Raw genomic sequence first — 13,526 nt, forward strand, 5'->3', positions numbered from 1 at the left:
CTTTCATCTAATCCTGCTCTCTCAAATTCTGGAAGATGGGTATGACAGGATATTTGCACTTCTGATTCTATGTTGTCTTGTTGCTCATTCCCTTTGTAGAGAAACAGTTTGATAACCCCTATCTGTACCTATCGCCTCCTTTCTCAAGTACAACATTGGAATATGGAAAGACTGGGTTGCAACCAAGTATCTAGGGAAGTGCAAAAGCAGCTGAGGGAGAAAGATCCCATAAAAAAGGCAGAAACATCAGTTGTTTATAATACACTGGGGAAAAAAGAAATCTAGAGGAACATCAGCATTCAAGACAGGAAAGAATCAAGATAATGCCTGTTTTCCACTCCTCAGCCCCAAGGAGTTTGCTATGTCCCTTGGTTTAATAAAAAGCAAACTACCAACTAGGAAACGCTAACATCATTAGCAAGTGAAAGGAATGTAGGAGATTGCAGGGATTTGTTGGAACAAGCACTCCAAGGCTGAGTCCCAAACAGAAGGGGTGGAAAAGGGTGTGCAAAGGAGGAGGTACATGATTGCTCTGCTTTGCTATTCTGCATGCCAGCCATGTCCACTGAACCTCAACAGAACTGGATACCTCCCAGCTTTGCAGTCAGATCTATTATGATCTCACCCCTGTCATCATTTTTTTATTGTGCCATAATTTAACCATATGGCATGGGACCTATTCTCCAGTTACGCAGCCAGTCAGCACCCAATAATCTATCAACAGCAGAAACAAAGGAGTTGATTTAAGATACTACTTCTGCGAAAGGGCTGCAGATTGGGCCAGGCTGTCTGCTTAGGATCTGGAGAAGCAGACATCCCCTTAGTGTCAACTTTGAAATTAGTTCCAAGAGGCAGAGAAGCTAGCAAATTTTTCACTACTTTGTGGTTCAGGACCATATTTTTCTCCTTTTGTAACATATTTTTACCAACAAAATCTGGGTTAGGATATAGCACCTATATTTTCTGCCAAGCCATGATTTGCATCCTATTTCTTAGCCTGAATGACTAAGTAGGAGAGACAGAGAAATGTGATTTGCATGACTCTGAGGTACTAAAATGGGACCTAAGATCCCATGTTCTTCTATCTATAGCCTTTTGTCTATTCCATTTTATGTTATTATCTTCAGCACTCCTGTTTCTGCAGATATATAATGGGGTGTCTTTACATTGAAGGAGAAGGAAACTAGGGAAATGTCCATGCACATGAAATGGCATGAGGACAACACTCTTGAGCCCTAAGTTATCTTTGCTACTAGGACTGCTTTGTGGCAGCCTGCAGCATCACCCCGGGATGCCTGTGGAGAGTTCTCATCCAGGACTAACTCACTTGACTCAATACAGCCTAACAGGACCAGAAAACACAGGTTATATGGCTATAAACCAAAAGACATGTAATTTCAGCCTAATCACTATGTTGCTCTGGCAATTAATTATCATAAACCACACATTTTGGCACTGTTAATAGGGCTGTCCATTTCCACACTGTAAAGATTCATCGCTCCTGTGTGAAAATGCTGTGCCAAAAGCTAAGTTTGGAACTAAAGTATCTTGAAATGCCAGAGATGAGTACTAACCTACGCTATACTAACCTTGGTACACAGGTACTAACCTTGGTGGGAAAGTGCAGAACAGGATCACACAGCAACATTAAAAGACTAGCGCTGTGGGAGTCGGCTGTGATATGACTTCCCTGTGGCTCATTCCCACTAGAGATGCCTCAAACTCAGTTTGAGGTATGTTAAAATCACCACTGTGACAGCCCTACTGTACAGACTTTCCCATTTTCTTTAACCAAAGGTCTGCAGTTAGACTAACTTACCAACCAGTACATGACTAAGGATAAAATCTAGTGCCTCTCCTGGCTTTTATCAGTAACGGAGCTGGCAGAGGCACTCTTGTTTCCTTCCAGACAGGGTCCAAGAGGGAGAGAACACATTCACAATTCCCAGTGCATGCTAACGCATCCTTCCTTCCAAGACTGTTGAGGTCTCTGGAATATCTCTCCAAAGTTAATCATCCAAATCTACCTTGATATAACACCACTGAACTTAGCAAGTCAGGGATACAGCTGGCTCGGCATCTCAGGAGAAATAATCAAAATAAAACATAACCATTTAAATTAGTACCTTCATCAATGATCCAGCTAGTATCAGTGATCATCTTTTGTCATATATATAAAAAAAATTCCAATATATCATTCCTTGGGTACACATCAATAATGAGAAAGACAGATACTGTTGGCCCAGTGCCCCCGACAACATTCTTGTGTTGGGTTTTAGTGCTTCCTGAGTGCTTTGGGGACAGTGAGGCTCAAGAAAGCTATGTGTCCATTCTTCTCCATCAAGTGCCATTCTCCCCTGTTTCTAGTAACCATGTGAGTTCAAACACAATGGAACATCCCTCAGTGCCCTAACACTTGAATCTTTCAACCCGGGAACAGGAAAGCAGATGGCCTGAGTGACAGCCGAAACCCACTGCAGCAGGCACCAGGGAGGACTTTTTCCAAAATCTGTTTCAAGGCAGCATTCATGGGACACCTCAACAGATGGACTAGTGCACAGTATTTGGCAGGCAAGCACCCCATACTAACTTCTTGAAAGAGGTAAGGAATTATTCAGTCACCCTGAGAAAACAATTGTTTGTTTGTACAGCAGCAAACTCGGTCTATTGGATTAAGAGACCATTGCTTTTCCAGAGTCATTCACAAAACACCTACGTTTGGCAAACATTGGAAGAGGGGCTGAGTGTTCTCAGAAAAAGGCTTCAAGCAGTCACATTAGTGCCAGAAAACAGGTCTTGTCCTATACAGGATTAAAAAAACCCCAAACCAGTTCCCCTGCCCCCCAAAAACCCAAACAAATAAGGAATAAGCCTTCTCCAGAAATGATGACAAGAAAACTGACCCTACTCAACCGGAAATGGGAATACAGAGCATGGAGGCCTAAATTACCTTCTTGCAAAATTTACAGACTTTTAAATGCACTTAAACAGCCCTCCCATATGAAAATATCGAGCACCTTCAACAAAAAAGTAGTAAATAGCAATAACACCCATGACTTTTGGGAGCAGACATGATATTTACATCTCATGTGGTTTTGGTCACATTTGCCTTAATACAACTGTCTTATTACCCATCAAGAAAGATGAGACCAGCCAGGATAGTCCTACTGACAAATTCCAGTTTTCTTGGAGATATGAGAGCCAAAGAATCCCCACAAAGTTCTCCCAGTTCTGTGATTTGCTTTTTCAAACAATCTGAGAGCACCAAAGTCAGCATACCTTCAAACTCTTATTGTTTCATGTGGCACAAACCAAACAGATATGAGCACAGTTAAGCATGCGAGTTCTTAGTTAGCATCCTGTCAAATAATTAAAACAAACAAACTAATAAAAAACAGCTAACGTAGGAAAATCCTGCAGCAGTTCATCTAAGGATCTACAAGGAAGACAAACACCCACCATATCCCAATTTGCTCAGAAACCCTTTCTCTCCTCTTCCCCCACTCGCCTCTCCCCCACTTCCTAAATGCCGTTAATCCTTACATAGTTTTAAGAAGTGATGCCCTCAAGCCTAAAAGGTACAATTAGAACATCTTACAAAATGATTCACCAACCAATTAGTGCAAGGGGTTGGCGGAAATAATAGAAGCAAGAAAATAAAGCAAATAGGATGCAAACTTTTGCCTTGGGTAACCACTTCAGAAAACAGAACAAACAAGACCCTTAATTTGAACCTCCAGTCCTTAGATTACTACTAGATAACTGGTTTTTTCCTGTATTTTTCTTGCTGTTACAGCTGCTTCCAATTTGAGCCACTTTGGACCAGAACTGGAAGCAGAACTATCAGAAAGAAAATCATTCTTATTCTCAGCATCTGCTTTTGAATGAGATCCCCAGAGCACTGAGGGTCAGCTAAACACACACGTTAGAGATGATTTTTTTTTAAAAGAAACTTTTGAATACTTTTGAGACTTACCCATACTTAGGAAAAGTGTAAGCTCTGGGGGACAGAAGAAATCAGAAATGAGGAAAAGTCTGTCAGACTTGCAAAGATGATATAAGCATTTTCCAGAAACGTACACCAGAAACCATAGAATATATCCTATTTCTTTACTTTTTCTTTCTGCAAGTATTTATCAAATACGCTTTATGGCAAGAATATTGCTGAAACCATTTTTGTTGGTGGCCAAATACTGGCAAGAGGCCAAATTAAAATTATTTGTAAGTTTGTGCACCAGACTTCCAATTACAAGAACAATATACATCTTACTGGAGAACAGAAGCACTACCATGTGACATGCAAACTCCATCAAAACAATTCAATTTCTATTAACTGTAATAAACTGCTTATGAATAAAGCATACATAAAAGTTCCTCACAGAAATTTGGTAAGTGATCTTCAATAGTAAGGAAGATGAAGAAAATATGTCATTGCCTACAGATAACTATAAAGAAATAGTGCTGTAATTCAATGGACAAATCATACATAGGTAACAATTTGGCTAATTTGGGCAGAAACAGGTCAAACCAAAGAAGTCCACCTCTGAAGGACTAGAAAGAGGAAAGGCTTTCATTTTGGCATATTGCTTTAGTTCAGCCACACTTCCATGGTAAATCACTGGTTCATCACTCATTTTAAATAATTCAGCCCATGCTGGCCAGGTTAAAGGGGATGAATAATATCAGATCTTCCAATTAGACTAACTTTCACCACTTTTGTTGAACAAAGACATTTTGAATGACTATGAAGAAAGTCTTATGAACTGTATGGCCACGCTGCTCGGTGCTGATCTCTCTGCTTCCAGTGTCTCTGCAAAGCGATGGCTTTTCCCTCTAATCAAGTCCGATGAGAAAATTTGGGGTATTCAATTCCTCTGACTTAGAAGTATTAAACTGGACAGGAAAAAAAAATAAAAAATCTTTTTTTCTCAGCTCTCCCAAAGGCTTTCTTCAAAGAGGGATCCATATCACTAGTAAAGTCTGCTTCAAAGGGCACCATCAAGATAGCTGTAATAATTTTAAAACTCGGTTGTTATTCCTTGTTGTTTACAATCACTTCGAAGCAAGAAGCTAAAACCTATTTCCGTTAGTACTACATCTCCTCCACCAGGCACAACATGCCAAGGAAAATGCTTTTCCAACATAGCATGTACTCACAGAGCATGAAGCTGAATTTTTTAGATTCGCTGTATTACCAAGACATATGGTTTGGAGCTCAGCTGTATACCATGGCACAAAAGATATTAACTTGTAGGATGATAGATGCAGTAATGAATGGAACAGCACAGTGCAATACACTATAGAAGGGTCTTAATTAGTATACTAGGTAACAAGGAATCGAGAAGAATGGTGAAACAGTGCAACACGATAGAACATGGTAACAGCAGAGATACGCAAGTTTAAAAATGAATCACACAAGAAACTTGGGAAAATATCAGATTGTGTCACTGGAGATTTGATTCTTTTGGGGTCATGATTGTACCTCACCGTACCTGTATTCAGCAGAACTTCTTACATTACAGCCTTGCATCCAGTCTTTTAAAAACAAAAGATGAGAAGGGGTTCTACATCCCACAAAAGGGAGGCAGCAATAAAAATCACATGGTAAGCTGGAGAGGTAAAATCTCCAACGAGGGAACAATGCAGACTGCCTTCACATGAGCAAAGAAATGATAAGAAGTTTCTTTTTTAATTGTTTTTTGTTTTGGCCATAGGGTTGTAAACTGGCAAGAAGCAGGAGGAAGAATTCCCTGCAGAAATTGGGTGCCTTGTTTTTAGCAACTTTCAAATGGTGACACTGCTCCTCTAAAACTGAATTGGGTAATCCAGACAAAATGAAAAAGAGTTTGGATATTTTCTCCCCTTCTTTTCTTCTTCCTTAGGTTGAACAAAACCTTAGATAAAGGTCAATAGTTCCTTTAGTCTTATGTTTTGCTTCATTAGGGGTAGTTGGCTTGTTGCATTTCCATTGATCACACAGACAGGGAGATTCGACAGAGACAAACCATCTCCTCTCTCCTTTCATTTCCGCCCTCCTCTCCATTTGAAATCAAATTACTTTTAAACGAGGCTGGGGTCACTATTCTTTCTCATTTACGTATCAATAGTATCAAATTCCTGCCTTATCTTTCAAGTCACTAAACTATTTTAAAAATGAAGGCTACATTTCAATCCAAGAGCGGACACACACATTCCTTGGAAAAAAATCCCACAGCATCTTTTCTGGACTCTCTATTAGAAAAATTAGGTTCTGGCCTAGTCCTCGGCCCTTCCTCGACATGTGGTGAGAGGGGGCACACTTACCAGCCTTGTGCAATTAATCTTTTAACCTCTTGCAGCCTCTATAAGGCTTTCTTGCTCTTCCTAAATCCTTTGCACAATCCCCATCAGATGCCTCTGTGCAAATCCAAGCACTGTATCTGTGCTCATAGCCAGCAAAGCAGCTACTTGAATGAATTACTTTCACCACTTACAAGCAGGAAGAAAGCTAAAGACCAGGATCCAGGTCTGCTGCTCTCTATTAGAAGTTTGACCACTGATTCACTGAATGATGCTGGACTTGGGAGCCTCTGCTGCATATAATGAGATGTTTTAAATCCTAGCTGCTGTTTGTACTGTACTTCAAGGTATCAAAGTATCAAAAACATAAGGGCATGCTTGTCCAGGGGAGATTCTGGATATAACCCTACAGGGAGATTAATCTTATACAATTAAGAAACTGATTCTATTCACAGTTAAACACAAATCTACTAATCCAAATATCAAAAAGCTCTAAATATAGGATGCTGACATCTGCCTGAGCATTAGTCTCAGTCTACTGTTTACACGCACATCCACTTGAGGGTCCAAGGGTAAAGAACTCATGGTTGAAGTCTCTAGAAAAACATGACCTCTTAGGTGATTAATTTCCAGTTTACAGGAGTAATTTCAGGGCTTCCAGATACTAATGAAGTAGTTTTGGCCTGATAGATGGAAGCTGAGTATTAAACAGTATTATGCAATGAAATCTTCAGGCCAGCTTGTCAAGTCCGTGCCCTAAATAACCCACTTGTAAGAACAAGCAAACAAGCAAGCAAGAACCAACTCTAAAGACCACCAAAAGGAAGAGGAAATAGCCTATTAATATCAATTATTTGAAAGAGATACTTTTATGTACTTATATGCAGCTCCAGCGTAAATATCAACATAAGAACTTGTATTCCACTTTGATACTAACAAGTTGGGTACTTAGTGTACTTTGACAAAATGAGTGGAAATACTTTAAAGCTGCCTGAATCAGAGAAACTGCAAAGTGTTTGTATTATCCTTATGATGAAGAAATGGTGAAGAAATGACCCCCCTCATGGGAATATTTATGTATCCTCTATCTTTGAGATGAATGATAATCCTAAACAAAGAGAAAAAAAAAAAAGGATATGTGACCTCATAAAAATAACCCAATGATCCACCTCAGACTCAGCTTTTCAGGGTGTTCAGAATAGAAATTTCAGAACAGCTTTACAGCTTCCAGACTTCCTTACGGGCCATGAGAACATTGGATTCTGTCACCAGTCACAAGCCCTCATATATCAACTTGCTCTTGTCCTCAGTGGCTGCCTGTGGTCCTAATCAGTGATGAAAAAGAGGACAAGAAAGAATGTAGAAAGTAATTTCACACATTTTAAAGGATTTCTTTAAAAAAAGAATCCTGAACCATCTGCATTAGGTCTTTCTGCTTATTTTTGGTACCTCTCCTGTATAATACAGGGCCTCTGTGGATGGCACAGTGCTTAAATGCAACATCTAAATGTGGTATTTAATGTTCTCTTCCTACTATTTCAAGCATCTAATGGCACAAATTAAGCAAGTTTGGGTTAAAGACCTCACAGATGCTGAAAGAGAACAAATCATCAGATATTGACACAATCTAATGTGTCACTGTTTTTAGGTCTGACTGTGGTTATCTAGGAAATCAGTGAAATCCTCCTCTGTGGAGATCACTAGGAGTTCTGTCATTGACTTCAGTCGAGGTAGATTTTCCCCCACTGTCTAAAAAAAGATTCAAAACCACTGTCTTGACCTGTGGTGCCTATTAAAAAAAAAAAAAAAACCATTAGCACTTCTCAGGAGTAGGGAGTGTTAGATGTAATGCCCAGGGCAATTACATTCTCCTTCTTTAAACTGTCTGCTGTTTTTTTCTTCTGTTTTTCCCGTCTTGGAATTGATGTGTGTATAGTAGAGCATGGTTAAAACAGCAGCTGAGTACTTCCTGGCTACATTCTACAGAGAGGTAAAAAGATTATTATAGAGCTTCCAAAGATAATAATTTGAATGTCATATTAATTAATTGTTATTTGTAATAATGGCTCTTTCCTTAAGGGTCTTTCAGGATCCTTAACTGCTTATTAATGCTGTATAGATAAGGATTGCTCCCTAGTGGGAGAAATGAGGTGGAATATGGAAGCCTTTCAGTGAAAGCAACAGGTTTGGGAAAGGAACAAGAGAAAGAATTCGCCATTTGAGTGAATGGAGAATTATGATCACTCAAATGCAATTACCAGAGTTCATCCTGTGTACTTAAAAAGTGCCAGGAGATCTCATAGACTGACGTCTCTGATGCATTCGGTACAAGTACAGCCCTTCCTACCAAGACTGGAACCTCATTTGATGTGGAATTTGGGTCTGTCTAGATCACAGTCACAGGCATACCTTAAGCTCATGGACAGCTGTCAAAACTAGCCTTAGATTAGCTACCTTTGGCTGTCAGTAACAGGCAACTCCAAATGCAGGATTCTCAGTGCAGGCTCTTAAATTTAGCCAGGTGAATGCTCAGGCAGCTAGCCTGTACCAAAGAGCTTGGTGCCACTAGTATTCAAGTTAATTACCTTAGAAATAGGCTCAAAGATGTCTGTGTGACCTGCCAACACATTTTTTACAGCACTGTGAATGCCCTTATAACGAAAAGTGTCCTGTATCATCTCAAAAACACTCCTTCCTCCAGCTCGATGCTTTTGGCTCCAGACTAGAGTTTCTTTTTATTTTGCTGTTGAATGAAACCTCAGAGCAAGGACTGTACTTTCTTGGCATAGAAGGTAAAAGAGTGAGGGATCATGGAAAGATTTCACTGAGGAGAAACTCAGAAGCATGGCTACATGGGTCTGGAGAGAGTAGACAATGCTAAGCATCAAGACAATGGCTGTCTCCTCCGCTTTACCCTTCCAAGCTCATGAGATGTGCATTAGGAGGGTGACACAGGGTTCTTTGAAAGATTTACTCACTTTGTAGAGTCCATGGCTGCAGCCGCAGTATGTGCTCTCCATGGTGTAGCTCCTCAACACACCCATTTCCTTCCATACCACCACCCGGGCCGTTGACTCCCGGGACTTCTCCACCAGGAAGCTGCAGCTGTTCATGACAAATGCAGGGGCCACCTTATCCAGGATTTTAGGAAGGGTCTATGAGAAAATATCAGCAGTGAAGAGAAAATGAATTGAACAGATGTGCATGTGTTTATATCATACACACATATAGAGAGAGACCTGTTTTTTAATGTGTATATAATCAAATCTGTCTGTAGACACTGTTACTGAGAGCTCCAACCAGTGCATTATGTCCATCCCATGTGAAATCCTCAGATTCTAACATTTGTTTCATCCCAAAGACTAAAATGCAAACCAGCCAGTACACTTGGTATATCTCACTCAAAATCAAACATTTTCACACCCAATAGTTTGGGACTGCTGAAGTCACAGAGTTTTGTTTACAAGCTGCTTCGACATTAACCTACACCTTCCTGTTGTGCTGCTGAGAGGGCTGCAGTCATGGTTCAGTACCCGATATTCCCGTTCTCCCCTCTCCAGCTACGCTATATATCCAGCCATCATGCATTCACAATTTGACAAGGGATTCAGCTATGGGAGGAGTTTTGTCTGAACCTAGCATAGAGCAGAGAAAGGGGATGTGTAGTCTCACAGAAGGTCGCACATAATTATATGAAAACAGAGCTCAACATTTAACTAATTTGCATTGTGAAACAAACCAAAATATTCTCATCTGAGTCCAAATGATATATTTTATACACTTCATTTAAAGAATCACAATAAAAAGTAATCATGAAAAGCCAGTAAAATTTACATCTTAGCCCAGAGTGATTTTCTTATTCTAGAAATCATGTTTCCCAACAGTAAAGTCTATAAACACTCCTAATACACTGCAGTATCAAATATTTCCATCAGTGCAGAGGCAACACTTAGTCATTACACAGTGCTAAATATGTTACTTTTACACTCTATAAAAACATGTACTAGATACATTAACACTCAGTGTGCTCTATGTAGAAACTGGACCTTTAGATACACACACACATATACACGCATGCGTGTACGTGTGTGTGTATGTCTAAATTTTAGTGCTGGTATACTAACGACAACATATGCCAAAAGACCATCTAGAGAAGAGCAAGCAAAATCAGGACACTCATTATTTCTTTGACGACAGCTTTCTTAAACATCTGAACTGAATGGAATCATATAGAAGGAGTTCCTGCTTATTGCTAATGGCATTTACCCTTGAATTTCATTCAGTTTGGGCGGTGAAAGCCAACTAGCTAATTTCACTTTCCAATAACAATCAGTTTCACTGACTGATTCTGAGCAATTGTAGTTCTGTTCTGTTGAGCTTTACTTCATAGCACTGTACAGGAATATTTGGTTTCATTGAAAGTGAAAGAATAATGTCTTTTCCTAAAACATGTTTGATGTGAATGATACATCTTTGGCCTAAACTATTTTGCAATATCTCTTGCAAACAGCTTAACCATACACATCTCCATAACAAAAAAGTAAATTTCATTTTTCAGTATATTCTGGCTACAGCTGTCAATGGATTTTACCAGTTCTATAAGGTATAGAACTAAAGAACTATAAGGTCCATTTTTCAGAAGAAAAAACTGAGGTGGAGAAAACTGGAACAAAGCAAGAGATTCCATTTTAAATCTGAGATCACCACGAGCCTCACTCTTAAGTCAAGATCTCCAGTGTGCTACTAAGAGCTACAACACTCCCTTTCCTGTGGGCACACTGAACAGAGGAATCTTTAGAATTTACTGCTTGCCTTAGATGAAGCATCCAACATTTCTGGATTGCCTTCAATGTGCTACTTGCTGCATGGGCATCACAAAATAGTATGCTTTCATGTAGTGCTTCCAGGTTTTCCTGGATTTGGATTGAACAAGAATTAAAAAAATGCAGCAGAGTCATATCACCCAGATGTTTATAAGCCTCAGCACAACCATGAGATCCAGTTAAACTGTGTGTGAAGGTTCAGATAGTTTTCATTCTGCCCTTATCTGAACCAACACACAGATTTTTTTGTAAATATATACTATCAAATACAATAATGAGATCCCTAATCCAGTTTAGCTTTTTAAAACAATTGAAATTATATGTGTAATCAATCTTTTACATTTAATTAAATAAAAACGCTGGCAGGTAACAGTAATGTCTCTGTACGCAGGACTCATTTAGGAGCATTAGCAAATCTGAATTTAATATTCTTTTCATTTTACCAGCGTTCACTGGATTTCACACTAATGGTTCTTTCTTCTCTACTTATTCTTCTCATTAATTATCTTTCAATAGTATATTTTGAAAGAGTGAAAACACACCCTTTTAAAGGATGCTTTTACGATAATGCAGCAGTGTGACCGTGTTCCCTTTCTCATGCACAGCTAGATTTAACATGTACAACAGCAAAGGAAGCTACTCCCCTCACACAGGACCCTGTCCATAAACCTCCAATCCCATTAGGAGAGAATGGAATTATATTTCTTTAGTGATGTTCCTGCAGAGCTTGCTGTCAAAGTGGCCTGGAATGGCTATCAAAAGGACAAATATTCAAACTGGGCTTTGCAATGTCAACGCTGCGTAAGTCACGCAAGGCCATCAAATATCAGAAGGTAATGAAGACTCTTACTCCTGTATACTGCCGAGGGCTACAGCTGAGTCTATGACCTATGAGGCAAAGGCTGTTCCAAAAACCAACATTTTCTTGAGGTATTTGGTTCCTGCTCCTGAGGAGAAAAATCAGTTGTGGAGGCCAGATTTATCCCCAACTACCTACAGAAGGCAGGAGAGAAACCTGTGCAAACTGTGCAAGGAAGCAGGTCTGAGACAGGGGTGATTATCTACTGCAGTTTGCAATTGCAGATGTGTTCTCCTATATACCTAGTTTCCCCAGTCTAAGATGGAACAGGGTGACCCATAGGCAGGAACTGCAGTAGGCACCCATCTCCCGTTTTGTGCAAACCAGAAGATTTGAACCACAAAATCTTTCTTATAGGCCACTGCAGAGTATTCTTGGACAGCCTTGGAGCCTTTCTTCATTGCAGATTCAAGACAGGCTCCAGATGCTGACAGCAGCATTGGAATTCTGTTTGTGTAACAGTGAACCATCCTCAGCCTTTTCAAGCCCTCTGAATTCAAACACAGCAAAAGATGTCCTGACTGTAAGTACCCTCCCTGCTTTCTTTGTGAAACAGAATCTTTGCCACAGGGACCCCTCATGATGAACACTGGAGCACTTTCTTCCTGTAAAGTTTCAGTATGCTGTGTACAATGCCATAAGATGTACATGGAAGATGTGGCATCCTTATAGGAGGATAATTAGTATTTGTGCTGAAGTAGCGAAAATTATATAAAGACGTAAACTGAAAAAGACTTTTCAACCTCTTTCAGGTTGGAGTGAACCAAGCTATACCTCCATAACCAGTTTAAGGCCACAATTAATGTTTTGTGAAATTAACATTTTTTAAGACTGTAAAAAATTTTTTAGAGACTATACGTTGTTACGTAACTCCTATTTATTTTCTTATTATTGTGGGATGAGGGGACAAAAGTGTATGCATATTTAGAAATCATAAAACACATAAAAACATGGCTGTCCTATTAGTCTGTAGCCAGAGATTATAACACAGCATCTTACTAAAATGAAATAAATAGGGACCCATCTACTGACAATATTCTTGCTAGTATCTGGTGCATGAAGATATTATGCGTGATTTGAAACTCTCTGGACCATTACTCTTCTGGAATAAGGGAAGCTTGCACCCGTCTCCAAAATTTGTGAGCTGGCCGTATCTTAACTAGCTGCGTAGGTGCACATACACACCAGTAATTGCAGAAAGGAACAAAGTAGACCTACCCTGTAGCCAACATCTTCTGTGATAACTGCTGTGTCAACCATGCAGCCTGCTTGCCACAAGGTCTCTTTGATGCTGCAGCCATAAAGAAACACATTCTTTTTCTGGGAGTGTCCGTGGTAGTCACAAAACACCTAGGGAGAGGGAAAAAATAAAGGCAAAATCTTGAACATTGAAAAAGTTTCCTGGTTCTTCATAATAAACACTATAAGACTATAGGGGGGGTGTTAACGTTTTCTTTCAGGTCTCTTTAGAGTAGCTTCAACTCTGGGCCATGCCTATAACCTGTGTCAAACTTTGTTAGTTAGTTGTATCTTGCTTTATTTATTCGATCTGACATGATCTGAGG

At 39.7% G+C, this 13,526-nt stretch overlaps 1 protein-coding gene across 1 annotated transcript in view; it reads right to left on the reverse strand.

Annotated features, from left to right (window-relative positions):
• Positions 1 to 13,526, reverse strand: part of AGBL1 (AGBL carboxypeptidase 1) — a 278,022-nt gene that overhangs the window by 118,697 nt on the left and 145,799 nt on the right. The window contains exons 20-21 of the mRNA XM_050903524.1: positions 13,180 to 13,311; positions 9,258 to 9,434 (exon numbers count right to left, since the gene is read on the reverse strand). Coding sequence (XP_050759481.1) covers positions 9,258 to 9,434; positions 13,180 to 13,311 — 309 coding nt within the window. The remainder of the gene's footprint in view (positions 1 to 9,257; positions 9,435 to 13,179; positions 13,312 to 13,526) is intronic.

Source organism: Gymnogyps californianus, chromosome 11 (genome assembly GCF_018139145.2).
Source record: "Gymnogyps californianus isolate 813 chromosome 11, ASM1813914v2, whole genome shotgun sequence".
Lineage (NCBI taxonomy): Eukaryota > Metazoa > Chordata > Aves > Accipitriformes > Cathartidae > Gymnogyps > Gymnogyps californianus.